Source organism: Eretmochelys imbricata, chromosome 2 (assembly GCF_965152235.1).
Source record: "Eretmochelys imbricata isolate rEreImb1 chromosome 2, rEreImb1.hap1, whole genome shotgun sequence".
In the NCBI taxonomy this organism is placed as follows: Eukaryota; Metazoa; Chordata; order Testudines; family Cheloniidae; genus Eretmochelys; species Eretmochelys imbricata.
In genome coordinates, this window is record NC_135573.1 from 267,862,401 (window position 1) to 267,887,104 (window position 24,704).

Genomic DNA, 24,704 nt, shown 5'->3' on the forward strand with positions numbered 1-24,704 from the left:
CCATAAAGTTCCTGATTGTTCTGGAACCTTCCCTGTTAAGGAGACGGAATCGTTCTTCACTTGCTCCTGAGCTATCTGCTTTCCTTTCTTTCCTAAAGCCCCCCGGCCCGGATTTTTCACACTTTTCCTTTTGCTTTGTTTCCCCCCCCGCGTTTGGGCCGGACGCTTTGTTTTTTTGGTTTTGTTTTTTCCCGTTTTCCTGAGCTGCGTCAGTGTGCTGACCGGTTGCCAGCACCACCCCCCCCCCGATGCCTGCTTTTGGACTTTGCTCTTTGCTTATTTGAAACCCCCGGAGGCGGGGGGGAGGACTGCCGACCTGCTGTCCGGAGAGGGGAGTGGACCCCCCCAGACCCAGCTGTTTTGTTTTTTGCCTGGACTTTTTTCCTATCATTACAACATTCCTAGCTGCCGAGAGCCTTGGGACAGAGCCAACAGCTGTAGCAGACGCCAGAGGCCGGAGAATTCGCCCGGGCAGCTATGAATCATCGTGGAGAGAGGCCGTAAGACTGAGGGATTTCTTTTGAATTTCTACCCTCGGGGGGGGGGAGTTGACTGCATTTTCAGCTGCGTCTGCGGCGGCACAGGAGTGTAGCAGGGAGCTACCTCCAGATCCATCGGTGCCCCCAACCCCCCCACCACTGCTACGACTATCACGGCCCCCGCTGCTTCGTCCCTGCTGGCAATCTGCCATCCGCCTTCGGATCCAGCTGTTTGCTTTGGACTTTGCCTTTTGGACCGGCATAACAACCAATCAAGCGAGACTCTTTGGACACTTGTGGTGGGTTGTCCTCCCTCCATCCCCCCCCCCGGATTGTTTACCCCATAGCCTACCCCTACTACCGGACCCCGATTTTTGCCCCCCCCCCTTCCCAGTGTTTCCCTGTCTTTCCCTGCTTACAATGGCAGAGACGGAGGGACGCAAGGCCCCTCCACCGAAATTGGTTGCCCCTTCCCCATCTACCCTCCTGCCCACCCCTCAAGATTTCCCCACCGCCTCCATTGTTAGAACCCCTGCCACCGCCCCCGCTGGGGCATCGGCAGTGGGAGGCACCGGGGCGCTTGCTACTGCTGCTCTGGTTCTTGCCCCATTAGATTCTAGGAACCCCCCCCCAGTTAGACGGAAAAATCGAAGCGGGCCAAAAGGGAAGGGCCCCGCTAATGCCGCTGGACCCTCCGTGGCAGAGGCCGCCCCCACCACAGTGGCCTCGTCATCGATCGCGGCACCCCTCCCAGCTGTTCCCTCCACCAGCTCTGCGATCATCCCTCCCCCGGCCCCCAGGACGTATGCCCGGGTGGCGACAGGCCCCCCCTCACCTGCCGCCTCCTCATCTCGCCCACCCACTGCCTCCGCTGCCATCACTAGCAATCGGGGCCCTTTTCCCGCCCTGACCAGGAAGCACGGCGTCCGTTGCCTCCTAGTGCCCGCCTCGCCCCACGTGGAAGCATACGTGCAGGCGTTGGCGAACGTGGTAGGACCCATGGCCATTGTGGCGGCCTCCAAGATGTATGGGAAGGTCGTTCTCTTTCTGGCCTCGGAGACTGCCGCCCAGGAGGCGGTGGAGAAGGGCCTAGTGGTGGGGGGGGTGTTTCTCCCCCTAGAACCGCTAGAAGATCTGGGCGTTCGCTTCGTCCTCACCTCCGTTCCTCCCTTTTTGCCTAATGTTGCCCTGTTACCTGCTCTTTCTGCCCTGGGGAAGCTTGTCTCTGTTATTAGCCCTCTCCCGTTAGGCTGCAAGGACCCCGCCCTCCGTCACGTCCTTTCGTTCCGCCGGCAAGTGCAGATTTTACTGCCGGCGGGGGTGCGTGACGGAGAGGCGCTCGAGGGGTCCTTCCAAGTTCCCTACCAGGGAGCCCGCTATAGGGTCTTTTATTCCACCGGAGAGGCCCGGTGCTACCTCTGCCGCTCGGCAGGGCATGTCCGCAGGGACTGCCCTTTGGCCCGGGGGAGAGGGGCACCTGAGACCCCCGAGGCCCGGCGGGATATCGGCCCTGTTGTTGCCGACACCCCTGGCCACCCGGCACCCGACACCACCCCCCCTCCCGCCCGATCCACCGCTGCCCCCGTCCGGGCCCGAGAGGCACCCCTCCAACAACGCCCGGGCGACCACGGGAGTCCCACTCTTGCCGTAACCACCTCGGCAGAGCCTATGGAGGGGGGTGTGGCAAAGTTTTTACCGGGTGCAGGGGAGGGCTCGCCCCACGGAGAACCCCCCGCCCCTAATGCTGCCTTACCGCTACCCCCCCAAACCCCTGAACCTCTGCCTCCGCGCCCCGCTCCGTCCCCTGCTACTCAACCCCCGGACGACGCCATGGAGGGCTGGACTGTAGTCCAGGGGAAGCGAGGCAAGCGGAGGGCTCGAGCTCCGCTGCATTCATCTGACGCGGAAGCCCCCCGGAAGACCAGGAAGGGGGGTACCGACCTAGAGCCTCCCGCCTCGGCCACGAGTGAGCTCCATTTGCTGGTGTCGGGAGGTGAGGATAGACCAGCATTGGAGGGTGGAACCCCCCCTCCGCGGAGGACCCTCCCCTCCGAAGCCCCGGGGGAAGCCCCTTTTAACCGGACACCACCTGAACTCCCAACGACCCCCGACGTGACCGTCGAGGCGGGCCCTAGCAGAGAGGCCCCTGGGGCGGTGGGAGTTGGCCTCTCCTCTGTGTACGCAGAGATTGAAGCCCTAGATTTGACCCCGGTTACCCAGGGAGGGGATGATTTACTGCCGGCCGGCCTCGATTTGGGCAATCTCACCCCAGGCCCCCTCTCCCCATGTTCTTTCCCCCTGACTGCCTTTCCGGGTGAGCACCCCACGGAAAGTGGTTTACCACCTGATGCCATGGCGGCCACGACCACCCCGGAGCCAGTCCCTAGCATTCCTCGGAGCCCCCTCCCTTGCCCCTTAACCCCCGACCCTGCTCGGGAGGCACCTTCTTTCCGTTGCTCGCCTCCTGAAGCTCAGGGCCTTACCTCTGCCCCTGCCCCCACCCCTATTCCGGTTCAGTTTCCCTCCTCCTGCAAGGCTACCGCCGCCCCTGGGGTTATTTCTTTTCCGCCTTTTGCAGATTCCCCCCAGGGAGCAGTCTTTACGTTTTCTAGTTGCGACTCCCCAGGAGTTGCACCTTTCCCCCTGCCATCCCCGTCCACCCCGAGGCATGAGATGGAGTTAATAACCCCAGCCTGTCAGACACCCCGTCGGCGGTCCGCACCCTGCCTACCCGCCTTAGCGGACCACGAGGCTGTATTGAAAGCCCCACCAGGGACTGCTCTGGGAATTGTAACCCTACCCCCCCATGAGCTGCAGCACGCACTACGGGAGTTCTTACAACAATGCCGTGGTGCCCGCGATAGGGCACAGCTGGCTCTCCAGCAATGGGGGGACTTTGATCGACTCCTTCGGGCCGCGAGAGCCCTTATGAGGGAGGGTAGAAGGCAGGGGAAGGGCGGTGCCGCGGCCTACGAGCGGGCCCGCAGCTTCCGGAAAGATTTACTTACTCACGGGATGGGACACGGGTTGCTACGCGACCCGCCGGGGGCCTTGAGTACCCCCACCAATGAGAACTCCCCACTCCCCCAGCCCTCCGCATGACACCTTTTATTATTGTAACCCTGAACACCAGGGGCTGTAGGATGGCTCTCCGCAGGTCCCAGGTGCTCTCCTACCTTCGGGAGGGGGGGTACTCTGTGGTTTTCCTGCAGGAGACCCACACGGACCCAACCGCCGAGGATAGGTGGCGGCTGGAGTGGGGGGACGGGGTATACTTCAGCCACTGCACGGCTTGGCAAGCTGGAGTGGCGACCCTGTTCTCCCCCACCCTGCGGCCCGAGGTGCTGGGAGTCACTGAGGCCGTGCCGGGCCACTTGTTGCACCTCCGAGTTCGTTTGGAGGGGCTCGTGGTCAATTTTGTTAATATCTATGCCCCGCAAGTGAGTTCACAGCGGCCACAATTTTACCAGCAGGTGTCCGAATTTCTCGACACCCTAGATTCACACGAGTGCCTGATCCTGGGAGGGGACTTTAACACCACCCTCGAGGAACGGGACCGCTCGGGGGCCGAGCCGAGCCCGGCCGCCGCGACCATTCTCCGAGACATAGTTAATTATCACTCCCTAGTGGACGTCTGGCGTGACCATCACCCAGATGATATTTCCACGTTTACCTTTGTTCGGGTGGAGGCCCGTCGGTCACACCACTCTCGGTTAGACCGTATTTACCTATCCCGTCTCCATCTTTCACAGGCCCACTCCTCCACCATTCGGCCGGCCCCTTTTTCCGACCATCATTTGGTTGCCGTCACGGTCTCCCTCCGTGCAGAGGGACCGGGGCCGGCTTACTGGCATTTTAACAACAGCCTGTTGGAGGACGAGAGCTTTGTGATGTCCTTCCGGGAGTTTTGGCTGGCCTGGCGGGAGCAGTGGCGTGCCTTTCCCTCGGTGCGGCGCTGGTGGGATTTAGGGAAGGTACGCGCCAAGCTCTTTTGCCGCAACTACACTCGGGGCACCAGCCGACGGAGAAATGCGGCGATAGAGCAGTTGGAACGGGAGGTCTTAGAGCTGGAGAGGCGCCTGGCCGCCAACCCCGGGGACCCGTCCCTCTGCGGAGCGTGCCGGGAGAAGCAGGAGGAACTTCGAGCCCTCGAGGACCACCGGGCCCGAGGTGCCTTTGTCCGGTCCCGCATCCGCCTCCTTCAGGAGATGGATCGCGGCTCCCGCTTCTTCTACGCCCTGGAGAAAACGAGGGGGGCCAAAAAACACGTCACCTGCCTTTTAGCGGAAGACGGCACCCCCCTCACGGATCCGGAGGAGATGTGTGGGAGGGCCCGTGACTTCTACGCAAACCTTTTCTCCCCGGATCCGACCGATCCTGGCGCTTGCGGGGTGCTCTGGGAGGAACTCCCCACGGTCAGCGTGGGCGACCGAGACCGGCTAGAACTGCCTCTCACCCTGGCCGAGTTCTCGGAAGCCCTCCGTCGCATGCCCACCAATAAATCTCCGGGCATGGACGGGCTGACCGTGGAGTTTTACCGCGCGTTCTGGGACATCCTTGGCCCAGACCTAGTCACTGTCTGGGCTGAGTCCTTGCAGGGCGGGGTCCTCCCTCTCTCGTGCAGACGAGCAGTGCTCGCCTTGCTGCCGAAGAAGGGGGACCTCCGCGACTTACGAAACTGGCGTCCCCTCTCACTCCTCAGCACGGATTACAAAATCGTAGCGAAAGCAATTTCGCTGCGGCTAGGGTCCGTGATGGCGGACGTGATTCACCCAGACCAGACCTATACTGTCCCGGGTCGCAGCATTTTTGACAACCTTTTTTTAGTCCGAGACCTTTTGGAGCTCGGGCGGAGAGACGGTCTGTCGTTCGCCCTCCTGTCTCTTGATCAGGAGAAGGCGTTCGATAGGGTAGATCATGGGTACCTCCTGAGCACCCTGCGAGCGTTTGGATTCGGACCTCAGTTTGTGAGTTTTCTCCGGGTACTGTACGCCTCCGCGGAGTGTCTGGTTAGGCTCAACTGGACCCTGACCGAACCGGTCAGCTTCGGGCGAGGGGTGCGGCAGGGGTGCCCCCTCTCAGGCCAGCTGTACGCTCTGGCGATCGAGCCTTTCCTCTGTCTCCTCCGCAGGAGGTTGACGGGGTTGGTGCTGCGGGAGCCGGAGCTGCGGCTGGTCCTGTCGGCGTACGCCGATGACGTCCTCCTCGTGGTCCAGGACCCGGGCGACTTAGTGCGAGTGGAGGCATGCCAAACCATCTTTTCGGCAGCCTCCTCCGCCCGAGTCAACTGGGTCAAGAGCTCTGGCTTGGCGGTGGGGGGCTGGCGGCAGGTAAGCTCCCTCCCACCCGCGCTTCAGACCATCCGGTGGAGTGCCGGCCCTCTGCTCTATCTCGGCGTTTACCTTTCTGCCACGCACCCTTCTCCGCCGGAGAACTGGCAAAATTTGGAAGGCGGCGTGATTGAGCGGATCAGGAAATGGACGAGGCTACTCCGATGTCTCTCCCTTCGGGGGAGAGCACTGGTGCTTAACCAACTAGTCCTGTCCACGCTCTGGTACCGGCTCAACACCCTAGCCCCGGCCCCGGGTTTCCTGTCCCACCTCCGGAGATTGATTCTGGAGTTCTTTTGGTCAGGATTGCACTGGGCCCCTGTTGGAGTTCTCCACTTGCCCCTGAAGGAAGGAGGGCAGGGCCTGAAGTGTCTGTACACTCAGGTCCGCGTTTTCCGCCTCCAGGCCCTGCAGAGGCTCCTTTATAGTGCAGGTAGCTCGACGTGGAGCATATTGGCGCATGCCTTCTTACGCCGCTTCCATGGGCTCCGATATGACCGACAGCTCTTTTATCTTTGTCCGAGAGGTTTTCCGCGAGACCTCTCTGGGCTGCCGGATTTTTACCAGGACCTCCTCCGGGCCTGGAAACTGTTTTCAACGACCAGGTCCGTGGCGGCCATCGTGGGGGCAGATCTCCTCACGGAGCCCCTGCTACACAACCCCCAACTTTGTGTGCAGGCGGCGGAGTCCCGCACGGTGCGCCAGAGGTTGGTCCTGGCGGGAGTTACGAGGGTCGGGGACCTCCTGGACTACGACCGGGGGGACTGGCTGGATCCCCTGACGCTCGCTCGACGCATGGGGCTCTCCAGCCTTCGCACCCCCCGGCGCGTGCTTCAGGAGGTGGAGGCCGCTCTAACCCCCGCCGCTCGGGCTTATGTTAGCCGAGCCTTGCGCGAGGGCGCGCCCCGCCCATCCCTTACCCCAGGCCCGCCGGACCTTTCCATCGGGCCCCTACCCTGCCGATCCCAACACACCCCTCATCCTTTTACTGCGAGCCGGCTGCATGAACTGCAACCGGTCGGTTTTCAAGTTGCATCACGGCAATATTTATATACACTCACGCTTCATACCCTTCATGCCCGCACCCTGGTGTCCCGCCCCGACACAAAGTGGCGAGATCTCTTACCACCTTTGGAGGGTGAGCAACCTCGGTGGGCCAGCCTGTACTCCACCTTGGTCCCGAGGCCCGTCGGGGACATCAGTTGGCGGCTCCTTCACGGGGCTGTGAGCACGGGCGTGTTTTTGACACGTTTTACCTCCCTTCCGGAGACTTGCCCTTTTTGCAACGTGAGGGAAACCCTGGCGCACGTCTATTTAGAGTGTGCCAGATTGCAGCCTCTTTTTCGGCTCCTCACAAATATTCTTTTGCGCTTTTGGCTTCATTTTTCCCCCCACCTCTTTATTTATACATTCCCCATCCGTGGCCCCACCAAGTCGCGGGATCTCCTGGTTAACCTCCTCCTAGCCTTGGCTAAAACAGCCATTTATAAGACCAGAGAGCGGAGGTTGGCTCATGAGGTGTCCTGCGATTGTGAGGCCGTTTTCCGACTTTCAGCACGTTCACGTATCCGGGCGGAGTTCCTCTGGGCAGCGTCCACCGACTCCCTTGACACCTTTGAGGAGCGGTGGGCGCTGTCCGGGGTTCTTTGCTCGGTGACCCCGTTCGGTTCCCTCCGTTTGACCCTCTGATTGAGGGAAGGAGCGAGAGCCGCCAGTCACAGCCGTTAGTTGCTGTGACTACCATCATTACTGTCTTCCAGGAGGGGTCCTATAATACATGGGTGTACCCCTTTCCCTCCCAACCACCCGCCCCGCAGCCGTGCCCATCTTGTCGGGCACTCTCGGGAGAGGGAGGGTTGGTGACCCTGGGCGTGGCACTAGGTAACTCGAGAGGGTGGAAGACCACGAGTGTCGAGGAAGCCCCCCCGCTCTAGGCCACCAGGTAACTCAGGAGGGTGGAAGACCACGAGTGTCGAGGAAGCCCCCCCGCTCTGGGCCTGGGCTACCCTGAACACCTTTCCCTTCTGAAAAGCTGTTGTGTTATACCTTCTGATTGCGTTGTGTTGTTGCTAAGTTTTTTTTTATCCTTTTGTACTCTTTGTAACTGTTACAAATAAATTTCTTTTCTGTTTCCAAAAAAAAAAAACCTTCCCTGCTCCCTTACCCAGGGAAAAGGGACCTCCTTCGCTTGCTGCTACTCTATTTGCTTTCTATGCTTTCCTAAAGCCCCCTGGCCTGGATTTTTCTTACTTTTTGACCCTGCTTTAGTTCCTCCCCTGACCGGGCCAGACGCTTTTTCTGTTTTTTGTTTTTTTTTGCTGTTTTTTTTTGCTGCCGTTCGAGTGCTGGTTGGTTGCCAGGTTGCTGCCAGCCCCACGCCTGCTCTCGGACACTGCTATTTGCTCCAGCTGAAACCCCCGCGGGGGGGAGGGTGGGAAGGACTGCCGACCCGCTACCCGAAGGAGGGGAGTGGAAGCCCCCAGACCCAGCCGTTCTGCTGTTGTTTCTAAACCCGTACCGAGCTAGGAAGATTCTTCTTATCTTTGCAACATTCTTGGCCTGCTGAAAGCCTCATTACCAAAGCCGGAAGAGAAGATAGCCGACAGAAAAAATCACCCAGGGAAGCTACGAACCATCGTGGAGGGGGCCGTAAGACTGAGTAACTTTTGAATTGTACTCTCGTGTGGGGGGAATTTGACTGTGTTTTAATTGTGTTTGTGGGGGCACAGGGGGTGTGGCACGGAGCTGCTCCCCGATCCATCGGTGCCCCCCCGACACTATTACAACCGTCACGGCCCCCCCCGCCGTCCGTCCCTGCTGGCAACTTGCCATCTGCCTTTGGATTCAGCTGTTTGCTTTGAATTTTGCTGTTTCGGACCAGACACAACAGTCGACCAAACGAGACTCTTTGGACAAACGTGCGTGGGTCCATGTCCCGTTCCCCCCCCCCACCCCGGACTGTTTACCCCACAGTTTGCCCCTATTACCGGACCCCAATTCCTGTTTTTCTCCCCCCTCCAGTCCGACCCATTTGGCACCCCCCCCGCCTGCAGCCCAGAAGGGAGGAGTGGTTAATCTGCTTCCCCCTCCCCCCTCCTCCTTCTGGTGTCTCCCTGTCTCTCCTGCTCACAATGGCAGGGAATGAGAGGGGTGAGGCCCCTCTAACAACCTCAGTTGCCCTTCCCCCACCTACCCCTCTGCCCAACCCCCAAGCCTCCCCCCCCACCACTGCTGTCAAAACACCTGCCACCGCCCCCGCTGGGGCATAGGCAGCAGGAGGCACCCGGGCGATTACTGCCGCTGCAATGTCCACCGCCCCCCCAGATTCTAGGAACCCTCCCCCAAGTTGGCCGGAAAGGCCAGGGTGTGAAGAAAGGAATGGGCCCCACAAAAACCACCAAGCCCTCCATGGCAGGGGCTGCCCCCACAGCTGTGGCCTCGTCATCGACCATGGCGTCCCTTCCTGCGTTTCCCTCCACCAGCTCTGCGAACGTCCCTCCCCCGGCCCCCAGGGCGTATGCCCGGGCGGTGGCACCCCCCCCCGCCTGCCGCCTCGTCATCTCGCCTACCCACTGCCTCCGCTACCATCAATAGCAGCCGGGGCCCCTTTCCCACCATGACCAGGAAGCACGGTGTCCATTGCCTCCTGGTGCCCACCTCGCCCCACGTGGAGACGTACGTGCAGGCGTTGGCGAGGGTGGTAGGACCCACGGCTATCGTGGCAGCCTCCAAAATGTACGGGAAGGTCGTCTTTTTTTCTTAGCTTTGGAGGCTGCCGCCCAGGAGGCGGTGGAGAAGAGCCTGGCGGTGGGAGGGGGTGTTTGTCCCCCTGGAGCCGGTAGAAGACCTGGGCGTTTGCCTAGTCCTCACCTCCGTCCCTCCCTTTCTACCCAATGCCCCCCTGTTACCCGCTCTCTCCACCCTCGGGAAACTTGTCTCTGTCATCAGCCCTCTCCCGTTGGGCTGCAAGGACCCCACCCTCCGTCACGTCCTCTAGTTCCGCCAGCAAGTGCAGCTTCTACTGCCGCTGCCGGCGCGTGATGGAGAGGCGCTCGAGGGGTCCTTCCTAGTCCCCTACCAGGGAGCCCGCTATCGGGTCTTTTACTCCACGGGAGAAGCCCGGTGCTACCTCTGCCCCTCAGCGGGGCGTGTCCGAAGAGACTGCCCTTTGACCCAGCGGGGAGGAGCACCCGAGACCCGGCAGGACGTTGGCTCCGTCGTTGCTGATGCCCCTGGCTGCCCGGCACCTGAAACCACCTCTCCTCCTGCTCGACCCACCGCTGCTCCCGTCTGGGCCCAAGAGACACCTCCCCTACAACGCCCAGACGAGCAAGGGAGTCCCACCCTTGCTATTAACAATCCAGCAGAGCCTATGGAGGAGGGTGCAGCAAGGCTATTACTGGGTATAGGAGAGGGCCCGCCCCAAGGAGAACCCCCCGCCCCCCATGCTGTCTCACCGTTACCCCCTCAAACCCCTGAACCATCACCTCTGCCCCCCGACACGACCCCTGCTAACCAACCCCCAGACGATGCTATGGAGGGCTGGACCCTAGTCCAGGGGAAGCGAGGCAAGCGGAAGGCTCGAGCTCCGCTGCACCCACCGATGCGGAGACCCCCCGGAAGACCAGGAAGGGAGGCACTGATACTGAGACTTCCGCTATGCCCACAAGTGAGATCCATCCGCTGGTGTCGGGAGGGGAAGACAGAATGGCATTGGAAGGTAGAATCTCCCCTCCACGGGAGACCCTCCCCTCCGAGACCCCTGAGGAAGCCCCTTCTACCCGGATACCACCCGAACCCCCCGCGAACCCCGAAGCGACCGTCGAGGCGGGCCCCAGAGGAGAGGCCCCCGGGGTAGCAGAAGATGACCTCTCCTCCATGTATGAGGAGACTGAGCCCCTAGGTTTGACCCCGGTCACCCAGGGAGAGGATGATCTACAGCCAGCTGGCCTCGATCTGGGCAACCTCATCCCAGTCCCCCTTTCCCCATGCTCCATCCCCCTAACCGCCTTCCCGGGCGGGCACCCTACAGAAGGTGGTCCACCACCTGAGGCCATGGCTGCCAAATCCACCACAGAGCCTGCGCCTAGCATCACTGGGAGCCCCCTCCCCCACTCCTCAACCCTCGAATCTGCTCAGGAGGCACCACCTTTCAGCTGCTTGCCTCCCGAAGCCCAGAGCCTCGCCTCTGCCCCCGCCCCCACCCTTGTCCCTGCCCAATCCACCTCCTCCTGCAATGCTATTGCCGCCCCTGGGGTTATTTCTTTTCCGTTTTTTGCTGATCCCCCCCCCCCACAGGGAGCAGCCTTTGCATTTTCCTGCCATGACCCATTAGGAGCTGCAATTTTCCCTCCGCCATCCCCTTCTATCCCAAGGCGTGAGATGGACCTAATAACTTTAGCCTGTCAGATGCCCCGTCGGTGGTCTGCACCCTGCCTGCCCCTCAGCGGACCACGAGGCTGCACCAAGAGCCCCACCAGGGAATAACTGGGAAATCGCAACCCCACCCCCCCATGAGCTGCGAAAAGCGGTGCGGGAGTTTTTAGAAAACATCCGTGGCTCCCGCAACAGGGTACAGCTGACTCTCCAGCTATGGGGGGACTTTGATCAACTCCTCCAGGCCACAAGGGCCCTTATAAAGGAGGGTAGAGGGAAAGGAAGGCACGGTGCTGCGGCCTACAGGCGGGCCCACAGCTTCCGTGATGATTTACTCACTTACGGGATGGGTCACGGATTGTTGCGCGACCCGCTGGGGGCTGCGAACACCCCCGCCAATAAGGAACTCCCACCCCCCCAGCCCTCCGCATGACGCCTCTCATTATCGCAACTTTGAACACCAGGGGCTGTAGGATGGCTCTCCACAGGTCCCAGGTGCTCTCTTACCTTCGGGAAGGGGGGTACTCTGTAGTTTTCCTGCAGGAGACGCATAAGGATCCGACTGCTGAGGACAGCTGGCGGCTGGAGTGGGGGGACAGGGTCTACTTTAGCCACTTCACGATGTGGCAAGCTGGAGTGGCGACCCTGTTCTCCCCCAACCTATGGCCCGAGGTGCTAGGGGTCACTGAGGCCATGCCGGCCCACCTGCTGCATCTCCGAGTCCGTATGGAGGGGCTCGTGGTCAACCCCATTAACATCTATGCCCTGACAATGAGCCTGAAGCGGCCGCAATTCTATCAGCTGGTGTCTGACTTCCTCGGCACCCTATATCCTCACGAGTGCCTAGTCCTGGGAGGGGACTTTAACACCACCCTCGAGGAACAGGACCGCTCAGGGGCCGAGCTGAGCCTGGCCGCCGCTAACATTCTCCGAGGAATAGTCAAACATCACTCCCTAGTGGACGTCTGGCATGACCACCACCCAGATGACATTTCCACGTTCACCTTTGTCCGGGTGGAGGCCTATCGGTCACACCACTCTCGGTTGGACCGTATTTATTTATCCCGTTTCCATCTTTCACAAACCCACTCCTCCAGCATTCGGCTGGCCCCATTCTCTGACCATCATCTAGCCACCATAACAGCCTCCCTCCGTGTAGAGAGGCCAGGGCTGGCCTATTGGCATTTTAACAACAGCCTGTTGGAGGATGAGGGCTTCGTGAGTCCTTCCGGGAGTTTTGGCTGGCCTGGCGAGAGCAGCGGCGTGCCTTTCTCTCGGCACGACGATGGTGGGATCTAGGGAAGGTGCGCGCCAAGCTCTTCTGCCGTGACTACACTCGGGGCACCAGCCGACGGAGAAATGCAGCGATAGAGCAGTTGGAACAGGAGGTCATAGAGATGGAGAGGCGTCTGGCTGCCAGCCCCGAGGACCCGTTCCTCTGCGGAGCGTGCCGGGAGAAGTGGGAGGAGCTCTGGGCCCTCGAGGACCATCGGGCCCGAGGTGCCTTTGTTCGATCCCGCATCCGCCTCCTTCAGGAGATGGACCGCGGCTCCTGTTTCTTCTATGCCCTGGAGAAAATGAGGGGGGCCAAGAAACACATCACCTGCCTTCTAACAGAAGACGGCACCCCCCTCACGGATCCGGTGGAGATGTGTGGGAGGGCCCGTGACTTCTACACAAGCCTTTTCTCCCCAGATCCGACCGATCCTGGCGCTTGCGGGGTGCTCTGGGAGGAACTCCCCATGGTCAGCGTGGGTGACCGAGACCGGCTAGAGCTGCCTCTCACCCTGGCTGAGTTCTCGGAAGCCCTCCGTCGCATGCCCACCAATAAATCTCCGGGCATGGACGGGCTGACCATGGAGTTCTACAGCGCGTTCTGGGACATCCTTGGTCCAGACCTAGCCACTGTCTGGGGCGAGTCTTTGTAGGGCGGGGTCCTCTCTCTTTCGTGCAGGCGAGCGGTGCTCGCCTTGTTGCCGAAGAAGGGGGACCTCCGCGATTTACGAAACTGGCGTCCCGTCTCGCTCCTTAGCACGGACTACAAAATCGTAGCGAAAGCAATCTCGCTGCGGCTAGGGTCCGTGATGGCGGACGTGATCCACCCAGACCAGACCTATACTGTCCCGGGTCACAGCATTTTTGACAACCTATTTCTAGTCCAAGACCTTTTGGAACTCGGGCGTAGAGATGGTCTGTCATTCGCCCTCCTGTCTCTCGATCAGGAGAAGGCGTTTCATAGAGTAGACCATGGGTACCTCCTGAGCACTCTGCAGGCGTTTCGATTCGGACCTCAGTTTGTGAGTTTTCTCCGGGTGCTGTACGCCTCCGCAGAGTGTCTGGTTAGGCTCAACTGGACCCTGACCGAACCGGTCAGCTTCGGGAGAGGAGTGCAGCAGGGGTGCCCCCTTTTGGGCCAGCTGTACGCTCTGGCGATCGAGCCTTTCCTCTGTCTCCTCTGCAGGAGGTTGACAAGGTTGGTGCTGCGGGAGCCGGAGCTGCGGCTGGTCCTGTCGGCGTATGCCGATGACGTCCTCCTCATGGTCCAGGACCCGGGGTACTTGGCGCAGGTGGAGGCTTACCAGGCCATCTTTTCGGCAGCCTCCTCCGCCCGAGTCAACTGGGTCAAGAGCTCTGGCTTGGCGGTGGGGGACTGGCGGCGGGTGAGCTCCCTCCCACCCGCGCTTCAGACCATCCAGTGGAGCGTGGGTCTGCTGCTCTACCTAGGCGTTTACCTTTCTGCCACGCACCCTTCTCCGCCGGAGAACTGGCAAAATTTACAAGGCGGGGTGATAGAGCGGCTCCGGAAATGGACGATGCTGCTGTGATGTCTCTCCCTCCGAGGGAGAGCACTGGTGCTTAACCAACTAGTCCTGTCCATACTCTGGTACCTGCTCAACACCCTGGTCCTGGCCCCGGGTTTCCTGACCAACCTCCGGACATCGATTCTGGAGTTCTTTTGGTCAGGAATGCACTGGGCTCCTGTTGGGGTTCTTCATCTACCCCTGAAGGAAGGAGGGCAGGGCCTGAAGTGTCTGCACACTCAGGTCCGTGTCTTCTGCCTCCAGGCCCTGCAGAGGCTCCTGTATAGTGCAGGTAATTCGACGTGGAGCAGACTGGCGCATGCCTTCCTGCGCCGCCTCCAAGGGCTCTGATACGACTGGCAGCTCTTTTATCTCTGTCCGAGAGGTTTTCCGCGAGACCTCTCCGGGCTGCCGATCGTCTACCAGGACCTCCTCCGGACCTGGAAACTGTTTTCAATGACCAGGCCCGTGGCGGCCACCGTAGAAGCAGATCTCCTCGCGGAGTCCCTGCTACACAACCCCCAGCTCCATGTGCAGGTGGCGGAGTCCTGCTCGGTGCGCCAGAGTTTGGTCCTGGTGGAAGTCACGAGAGTCAGAGACCTCCTGGACTACGACCGGGGAGACTGGCTGGATCCCCTGATGCTCACTCGGCGCATGGGGCTCTCCAGACCTCGTACCCCCCGGCGCGTACTTCAGGAGGTGAAGGCCGCTTTGACGCCCGCTGCTCGGGCTTATCTCAACCGAGCCCTGCGCGAGGGCGCACCCCGCCCACCCTCTACCCCAGGCCCGCTGGACCTTTCCATTGGGCCCCGACCCCGTAGATCCCAACAAACCCCTCACCCTTTCACTGCGAGCCAGCTGCAGTCAGCTTCCAAACCGCGCCAAGGAAACATCTATACACACTCATGCTTCACACCCTTCACGCCCTCACCCTGGTGTCCCGCCCCGATACAAAGTGGCGGGACCTCCTGCCACCTTTGGAGGGTGAGCAGCCCCGGTGGGCCAGCCTGTACTCCACCTTGGTCCCGAGGCCCGTCGGGGACATCAGTTGGCGGCTCCTTCACGGAGCTGTGAGCACGGGTGTGTTTTTGACACGGTTCACCCCCATCCCGGATACTTGCTCTTTTTGCAACGTGAGGGAAACCCTGGCACACATATATTTAGAGTGTGCCAGGCTGCAGCCCCTTTTCCGGCTCCTCATGAATATTTTATTACGCTTTTGGCTGCATTTTTCCCCGTCACCTTTTTATTTACACACTCCCCATCTGTGGCCCCACAAAGTCGCGGGATCTCCTGGTTAACCTCCTCCTAGCCCTAGCTAAAACAGCCATCTATAAAACCAGAGAGAGGAGGTTGGCCAATGAAGCGTCCTGCGACTGTAGGGCCGTTTTCCGATCCTCAGTACATTCACGTATCCGGGCGGAGTTCCTCTGGGCGGCATCCACCGACTCCCTTGACGCCTTCGAGGAGCGGTGGGCACTGTCCGAGGTTCTCTGCTCGGTGACCCTGTCCGGTTCCCTCCGCCTGACCCTTTGATTGAGGGGAAGAGCGAAAGATCCCAGCCCCAGCCATTGCCGCTGTGGATACCATCATCACCGTCACCTAGGAGGGGTCCTATCACACGTGGGTGCACGTCTGTCCCCCCCAACTGCCCACCCCGCAGCATTGCCCATCTTGTAAGGCACTCTCAGGAGAGGAATAGTTGGTGACACTGGGCGTGGCACTAGGTAACTCGAGGGGGTGGAAGACCATGAGTGTAGAGGAAGCCCCCCTGCTCTAGGCCACTGGTAACTCAGGAGGGTGGAAGACCATGAGTGTCGAGGAAGCCCCCCCGCCCTGGGCCCAGGCAAGCCTGAACACTTCTCTCCCCTGAAGGCTGCTGTGTTATACATTGCGTTTGCTTTTGTTTTGTTGCATAGTTTTGTTTTATCTTTTTTGGTGATTTTTTGTAAGTATGTTATGCAAATAAAAATTACTCTCCTGTTTAAAAAAAAAAAAATCACTCTCCTGTAACCATCTGGCCTGACCCTGTCACATAAGTAAACTTTTGAAATCAACCATCACAAACAAGGGAAACTGAGCTAAGATTTCCAGTTCAACAAACTATTCATGAACAATTTTTTCATGATTGAAGTAAGCTGTACTGACAGGCTGACATACTCTCTCTCTCTTGTTCCCAGCAGAATCTGAACTGAGAATCGTCCTTGTTGGTAAAACTGGATGTGGGAAAAGTGCAACAGGAAACATGATTCTTGGTGCTGATAAATTTCATTCGGATATCTCACCCTCTTCAGTTACGCAGTGGTGTGAAAAAAAGGAACAGGTTGTTAATGGGAGGAAAATTACAGTGGTTGATACTCCTGGCCTTTTTGACACTAAGAAAAGTAATGAAGAGACTTGCCAAGAAATAGGTAAGTCTGTTAAATGCCTCTCTCCAGGAATCCATGCCATTATTCATGTCATACAGCTGGGTTGCTTCACCCTAGAAGAAAAGGAAGTGGTCAAGGAGATACAAAAGGTTTTCAAGTTTGAAGCAAAGGACTACATGATCGTCCTGTTCACCCGAAAAGAAGATTTAGGGAAGAAAACACTGGGCGAGTTCTTAGCAAGGGCTGATAAAGATCTTCAAAATGTGATTGGGACTTGTAAAAACCGATGCCTTGCTTTCAACAACAGAGCCGAAGGAAAAGAAAAGTCTGATCAGGTGTCTGAGTTGCTTGAAATGATTGATGTCATGGTGCATGGAAACTATGAAAAACCCTATTATACTGAAGAAATGTTTAAGAAGGACAAGTCATTTCTCCAAAGATTTTGTTCTATACTCTAATTGATTATGATCATCTGAGACAGGGGTTTTTACCATTTTAAAATGAGTTTTGCAACACTTGTTTAATGCTAAGGCTTTTATTGGTATAAAAATCGTAGAACTGAGATTAAAATAATGTATTTACAACATTTCTCTAAAATGTATCACTAATTTCACCTTGGATAATAAAACCTGGAAGAATTTTAAATCAAATTTAATTTTCATAATTTTATTGTTTTACTTTTTATATTTCTCTCTGCTTCAGCAGTGAAACCAGACCAGTCAGCTTCCCTTTGTTTGTTCATGTGTGGTTCTCATTCACCAGCACAACACTGTCTGTTTGGATTTCCAGCCGTACTGTGGAATGGAATCCCTCTGACCCCATTTTTCAGTGAAATAACAGTTACACTCATGGAAACGTGAGTTTGTGACTTCTCCATGTCATAAATATAAAGGGAAGGGTAAACCCCTTTAAAATCCCTCCTGGCTAGAAGAAAAATCCTCTCACCTGTAAAGGGTTAAGAAGCTAAAGGTAACCTCGCTGGCACCTGACCAAAATGACCAATGAGGAGACAAGATACTTTCAAAAGCTGGGAGGAGGGAGAAGAACAAAGGGTCTGTGTCTGTCTGTGTGATGCTTTTGCCGGAAACACAACAGGAATGGAGTCTTAGAATTTAGGAAGTAATCTAGCTAGGTATGTGTTAGATTATGATTTCTTTAAATGGCTGAGAAAATAGCTGTGCTGAATAGAATGAATATTCCTGTCTGTGTGTCTTTTTTGTAACTTAAAGTTTTGCCTAGAGGGATTCTCTGTGTTTGAATCTAATTACCCTGTAAGGTATCTACCATCCTGATTTTACAGAGGTGATTCCTTTTTACTTCTATTAAAAGTCTTTTGTAAGAAAACTGAACGCTTTTTCATTGTTTTAAGATCCAAGGGTTTGGGTCTGTGGTCACCTATGCAAATTGGTGAGGATTTTTACCAAACCTTCCCCAGGAAGTGGGGTGCAAGGGTTGGGAGGATTTTGGGGGGAAAGAAGTGTCCAAAACTACTTTTTTTCAGGAACCCAGATAAAGTTTTATGGTGGCAGTGGAAGTCCAGGGGCAAAAGGGTAAAATAGTTTGTACCTTGGGGAAGTTTTAACCTAAGCTGGTAAAAGTAAGATTAGGAGGTTTTCATGCAGGTCCCCACATCTGTACCCTAGAGTTCAGAGTGGGGAAGGAACCTTGACATTCCATCTTGAACTAAATTTTCAAAAATGTAAAATTGCTGCGGGCTCCACACTGGGGGTGGTGGTTAGCGGGGGTTCTAAGAAAAAAACAAATCGGAACTGTGTATCTATGTCCTTTTAAACCTGCGCCCCAGGCTCAGTGGCTGCATCTGAATACACTCAGGCCTAGTCTGCCCCAGAATCACTCTTGTGGCACAGCTATACCGCTGCGGCTGTAGCTGGGGGGGCTAGTGCAGACACGCTGTGCCCATGAGAGATGCTCTCCTGCCAACACAGCGCTCTCCGCACCGGCGCTCAGGTCAGTGTAACTTACGTCACGTGATGCGGGGGCTTTTTCACACCCCTGAGCGAAATCAGTTATGTTGACATAAGTGCTAGCAGGGGCGGCCCTAGACTAGCTGCCAGCAACTGGCGCCCTAGGCGAGTCATGCAATCGGCGCCCCTCCACCACTGTAGGAGACGACTGGAGCATTTATGACTGAAACTATTCTACAAGAGCTTGAAACAATGGCATTATCTGTTGACAACTTATGTGGCCAAGGCTATGATAATGGGAGTAATATGAAGGGTAAAGACAATGGTGTGCAAAAGACAATGATGGAAATCAATCCTAGGGCCTTTTTCATTCCTTGCAGTGCACATTCTCTGAATTTGGTTGTCAATGATGCTGCTAGATGGTGTTTGGAGGCATACAGTTTTTTTGAACTGGTGCAACGTGTTTATGTGTTTTTCTCAGGCTCAACACGCCCTTGGGAGATTGACTCATCCTGTGAATTCTCTAACTGTGAAACCACTTAGTCAGACAAGATGGGAGAATCGCATTGATGCTTTGAAGCCTCTTCGCTATGAACTTGGAAACATTTATGATGCTCTAATTGAAATTTCTGATGATATTACCTTTACTGGATCATCTGGCAATACGTCGTGTTCAGATGCAGAAGCTCTTGCAAATGGCCTTTCCAAGTTCAAATTTGTGACTTCACTCATTTTGTGGTATAATATCCTTTTCAAGATTAATCTCACTAGTCAGCAGCTTCAGGAAAAGAACTTGAACATACATTCTGCTATTCAAAAACTGCAGCAAACTAAAACTATTCTGGTGGAATTCAGAAGTGATGAAGGGTTCGAAAGAACACTGGTAGATTCTCTTGAGCTTGCTGAAGAAATAGACTTTCCGACAGAATTTGAACCAGAGCCAGTTCGCATTCGTCAGAAGAAACAGCAGTTTTCATATGAAGGATGAAACACACCCATTCAGAACCCAAAACAAAGGTTCAAAGTGAATTTCTACTTCGCAGTCCTTGATACTGCTATTCACTCGGTTGACAAAAGGTTTCAACAGATACAGAAGATAGAGTCAATATTTGGCTTTCTATATGATATACACAGCTAGCAAAAAACAGATAAGAGAATTTTGTATAAAACTGGAGTCGGCATTGACTCATGAAAATTCAAAAGACATCGATGCTACAGATTTGTGTAGTGAGCTTCAGGCTTTTTCAAGACAACTTAAGAAACATCGAAGATGATCCGGCCTGGGACGGTGTAGGTCTGGTCAGGGTGGACCATGTCCGCCAGCACGGACCCTAGCTGCAGCGAGATGGCTTTTGCTAAGACCTTGTAGTCTGTGCTGAGGAGCGAGACTGGATGCCAATTCCAAAGGTCGCGGGGGTCCCCCTTCTTTGGGAGCAAGGCGAGCACAGCTCGCCTGTACAACAGGGTAGGACCCCACTCTCCAAGGACTCTGCCCAGACGGTGACAAGGTCTGGGCCGAGGACGTCCCAGAACACGAGGTAGAACTCCACGGTCAGCCCATCCATGCCCAGGGATTTGTTGGTGGGCATGCGATGGAGGGCTTCCGAGAGCTCGGCCAGAGTGAGAGGCAGCTCTAGCCGGTCCTGGTTGCCTGTGCTGACCATTGGGAGCCTGTCCCAAAGCACTCTACAAGTGTCAGGATCAGTCAGATCCGGGGAGAAAAGGCCTGTGTAGAAGGCCCTGACCTTCCCGTGCATCTCCTCCGGATCCGTGAGGGGGGTGCTGTCCTCTGCCAGAAGGCAGGTAACATGCTTCTTAGCCTTCCTCTTTTTCTCCAGGGCATAGAAGAAGCGGGAGCCGCGATCCAACTCCCAAAGGAGGCGGATGTGGGATCGAATGAAGGCTCCCCAGGCCCGGTGGTCCTCGAGGGCCTGGAGCTCCTCACACTTCTCCCAGCACGCTCCGCAGAGGGATGGATCCTCAGGGCTGGCGTGCAGACACCTCTCCAACTCCAAGACCTCCTGTTCCAACTGCTCTATAGTTGCATCCCTCCACCGGCTGGCACCCCGGGTGTAGTCATGGCAGAAGACCTGTGTGCGCACCTTCCCCACATCCCAACACCGCCGTGCTGAGGAAAAGGCCCACCTCTGCCCTCGCCAGGCCAGCCAGAACTCCTGGAAGGATGCCAAAAAGCCCACATTCTCCAGCAAGCTGTTATTAGAATGCCAATAGGCCGGCCCCAGCCTCTCCACACTAGAGCGGCCATCACGGACACCAGATAGTGATCCGAGAATGGGGCCAGCTGGACGCTGGAGGAGTGGGCCCATGAAGGGTGACAGCGTGACAAGTAAATGCGGTCCAACCAGGAGTGGCGCGACCGATGGGCCTCCACCCGGACAAAGGTGAAACGTTGAGATGTCGTCCGGGTGGTGGTCGCGCCAGACATCCACCAGGGAGTGACGGTCGACGATCTCCCGGAGGACGTCCACAGCGGCCGGACACCGCTCGGCCCCCGAGGGGTCCCGTTCATTGAGAGTGGTGTTAAAGTCCCCGCCCAGGATCAGGCACTTGCAAGGATCCAAGGAGCCAAGGAAGGCGGATGTCTGCTGAAAAAATTGCAGCCGCTCCAGGGCCCGATGTTGGGGCATAGACATTGATGAGATTGACCACCAGCCCCTCCATGTGGACCCGGAGCTCCAGCAGGCAGCCTGGCACAGCCTTGGCAACCCCCAGCACCTCAGGCTGTAAGTTGGGGGAGAACAGGGTAGCCACTTCAGCTGTACAAGCTGTGAGGTGGCTGAAATAAACCCTGTCCCCCCACTCCGGCTGCCAACTGGCTTCGGCGGCTGGATCTGTATGGATCTCCTGCCGGAAAACCACAGAGTACCCCCGCTCCCGAAGGAAGGAGAGCACCTGGCATTTGCAGAGACCCACCCTACAGCCCCAGGTGTTTAGTGAGGCGAAGGTGGTGGGTGCCATAGGAAGGGCGGGGGGGGATCCTCACCTGCAGAGATGCTCACGGCCACCATTGGGCCACGCAGCAATCCATGACCAACCCCATAAGTAAGCAAGGAGTCATGGAAGCAGTGGGTCAGCTGGTAGGCCGAAGCGCTGAGCCCCCCGGTCCCTCTACCCTCCCCTAAAATGGCCCGCACGGCCCGGAGGATATCATGAAAGTCCCCCCAGAGCTGGAGAGCGAGCTGAACCTTATTCTGGGACCCACTGGCATCCTGGAGAAACTCTCAGAGCTCGTCTCTCAGCCTATCGGTGGGCGGGGTCGCTGGCTCCTGGCCTTCCTCCGTCGGGGCCCCTGTCAAAGCCCCGTGGCCTACCGAGACGGGCAGGCGGGAGCGGACCCCTGGCGTGGTGCCCGATGTGGGGGGCAGCGGAGGGAAAATAGCAGCCCCTAGGAGGTCGGGACGGGGAAGACGAGGGCCGCGCCCTGGGGCTCATCCTCCAGGAAGGGGAAGGAGCCGGCCGCAGGGGCGGCAATAGCAGCAAGGGAAGTGGAAGGGAGGGGGACAGGGTCAGCATCAGGGGCAGGGGCAGGAGAGGGGTCGGGGAGAGGGGCGGAAGCGGGATTGTGGGCCCCAGCAGTGGAGCCACTGGGGGGTGGCACCGCTCGGCCGGGCTCAGGGGTCTGTGGAGTGGGAAGGGGGCCCTTGGTGATGCCGGGCTTGGGCTCCATGGCGGGTGTTTCAGCCACAGCATCGTCAGATGGACAAGCAACAGAGGGGCCCCCACCCGGGAAGGAGGTCGGCCGGCCCGCACCAGCGAGGGATACCTCCGGTAACTCAGGTCCCGGCCGCGTTGCACTGTACATCGGCTCGGCGGCCGTCAGTGGGGTGCCATCTGGGGCCGGGTTGGCGGAAGAGACCAGGGGTTCCTCGGAGGCGGGAGCGGAAGCAGCGGGGAGGGAGCATGGGGAAAGGGGGGCCGGGACGAGATCACCCAGATCAAGGCCCACTGGCAGAGGGTCGTCCTCCCCCTGGGTCACTGGGGTCAGACCTAGGGCCTCGATCGCCTCGAAAATGGAAGGAAGATCACCACCCCCCACCCTGGGGACCTCTCCACTGGCACCCGAAGCGACGCTTGCCTCAGGGCTCGCAGCGGCCTTAGGTGGCAAGGGGGCAGGAGGGGCCCTATCAGAGGCCCCCTTGAGGGGGGACTTTGGAGGAGGAGCAATGCTACCCTCCATTGCTGCCACGTCATCCCCAGCTGGCTCCAGTGGATTGAATTCCTCTGGGGGCAAGGCAGAAGGCCCAGCATTGGTGCCCCCCTTCCTGGTCTTTCGGGGGGCTTCCGCATCAGATGGAAGGAGCGGAGCTCGAGCCTTCTGCTTGCCCCGCTTATGCTGAACTTCGACCCAGCCCCCCATGGTATCATCGGTGGGCTGGTGAAAGGGTACTGGCTGAGGGGCAGGGGCGGTGGCACAGGGACTCGGGGAGGTAGTGGTGGGGCAGTATGAGGGAAGGAAAACTCCCCCTGGGGCGGACCCTTTCCCATGCCCGGTGATATCCCTGCTGCACCCTCCTCCAAAGGCCTCGCCAGACTGCACACAGCAGAGGTGGGGTGCTCCCGCTCCTCTGGGCGCGCTCGGGGGGATGCCTCCAGTGCCTCAGTGGGAGCAGTGGTGGGCTGGGAAGGAGGAGGGACTACTCTGGGCACCAGGCAGCCAGGGGGGCCAGTGATGACGGGGTTGGTACCCTGGCGGGCTCCAGACACTCCGGACGCTCCTCCGTGCCGGGCCAAGGGGCAGTCCCTCCGGACGTGCCCCATCGCCTGGCAGAGGTAGCACCGGGCCTCCGCCATAGAATAATGCACCTGGTAACAGGCCACCTGGTAGGGGACAAGGAAGGACCCCTCAAGCGCTTCTCCGTCACGTGCCGCCGGCGGCAGTTGAAGCTGCACTTCCCGGTGGAACGAGAGGACGTGACGGAGGGCGGGGTCTTTGCAGCCCAGCAAGAGAGGGCTGACTATGGAGAGAGGTTTCCCCAGGGTAGAGAGGCAAGGTAACAGGGCAGCATTAGGGAGGGATGGAGGTCAAGACCAACCAGATGCCCAGGTCCTCCAGCGGCTCCAGGGGGACGAACACGCCCCCCGCACAGCCAGGTTCTTCTCCACCACCTCCTGGGTGGTGGCCTCCAATGCCAGGGAGAAGACTATCTTCCCGTACATTTTGGAGGCTGCCACTATGGCCATGGGGCAGCCTCCCTGGCAAATGCCTGCATGTAGGTCTCCACGTGGGGCGAGACGGGCACCAGGAGGCAGCGGACTTCCTGGTCATGGTGGGAAAGGGGCCCCAGCCGCTATAGATGGTAGCGGAGGCGGTGGGCAGGAGAGATGATGTAGAGGCAGGTGGGGGAGCCGCCGCCACCTGGGCGTACACCCTCGGGGACGGGAAAGGGGCACCCACAGAGCTGGGGGAGGGAGCAGAAGGGAGGGACGCCATGGCCGGTGATGGGGCTGTGGCAGAAGGGGCTGTGGCAGAGGGGGCAGTCCCTACCATGGAGGGCTTTGCCGTTTTGGAAGGGCCCTTGCCGTTCTCTTTCCCTTGGCCTTTCCCGCCAGCTGGGGGGACCCCCCCAAAATCGGAGGGGACAAGGGACATGGCAGCAGTGGAATCCACCCCTTTTCCCGCCGGTGCCCCAGTGGGGGTGGTAGCAGGTACTTTGGGAGTGGCAGTTGAGGTGGGAGCCACAGGGGATGATGGGGGACAGGTGCAGGAGGGGCAGTGGGGACTGCCTGAGGGGTGGCACCCGCCTTGTCCCCCGCCATAGTGAGCAGGTAGGGAGGACAAACGCTGGCGGGGAGGAGGGGAAATGGGGAACAGGTCAGCCACTCCTCCCCGCTAGGCTGCAGGCAGGGGAGGAGGGTGCCGGAAAGGGAGGACTGGATGGGGGGCCTATCAAGGACTTGGGGGGGTCCAGTCACCAACACAAGATGGAATTCTGGCTCCTCTAGCTGCACTCGGGGAGGGCGGCTAGAATAGCATGGGGGGTGCAGTGAGATGGGGTTAACTATAATGGGAGGAGCACAAGCGCATGGTGGGGCATGGGCGCACCGAGCAAGGGGCTAATCAGGGCAGGAGGACCATGGCGGGGCTGGAAGGGTGGGAAGGAAATAATCAGGCTGGAGGTAGGACAGGGAAGCCAAGGGGCTAGCGTCAGAGGCTGGGGCAGGGCAAACAGATGTTGGGGACACTGGGGCATGGCCACTAGGTAACTCGAGGGGATGGAAGACCACGAGTGTCGATGAAGCCCCCTCGCACTAGGCCCAGGTGTCCTTGGCCCCGCCGCCTGGAGGCACTCGCAGCAGTTATGCTGAGGATCTGCAACAATATGGTGCAGAGTCAGACTGCCTGAAACTAAACAAGGCCAAACAGGGCTGTGACAGGTGTCGGTCGGTCCTCTGAGCCCCTGGG

The 24,704-nt window shown here is 58.3% G+C and overlaps 1 protein-coding gene across 2 annotated transcripts in view; it reads left to right on the forward strand.

Annotated features, from left to right (window-relative positions):
• LOC144260072 (GTPase IMAP family member 7-like) overlaps window positions 1–17,635 on the forward strand; it is a 39,630-nt gene extending 21,995 nt beyond the window's left edge. The window contains exon 3 of one of the 2 annotated variants that reach the window (XM_077808615.1): window positions 16,167–17,635. In XM_077808615.1, the coding sequence (XP_077664741.1) occupies window positions 16,167–16,813 (647 nt within the window). In that variant the 3' untranslated portion in view covers window positions 16,814–17,635. The remainder of the gene's footprint in view (window positions 1–16,166) is intronic. The other variant, XM_077808616.1, reaches the window with a different exon arrangement.
• Window positions 17,636–24,704: the final 7,069 nt, after the last annotated feature.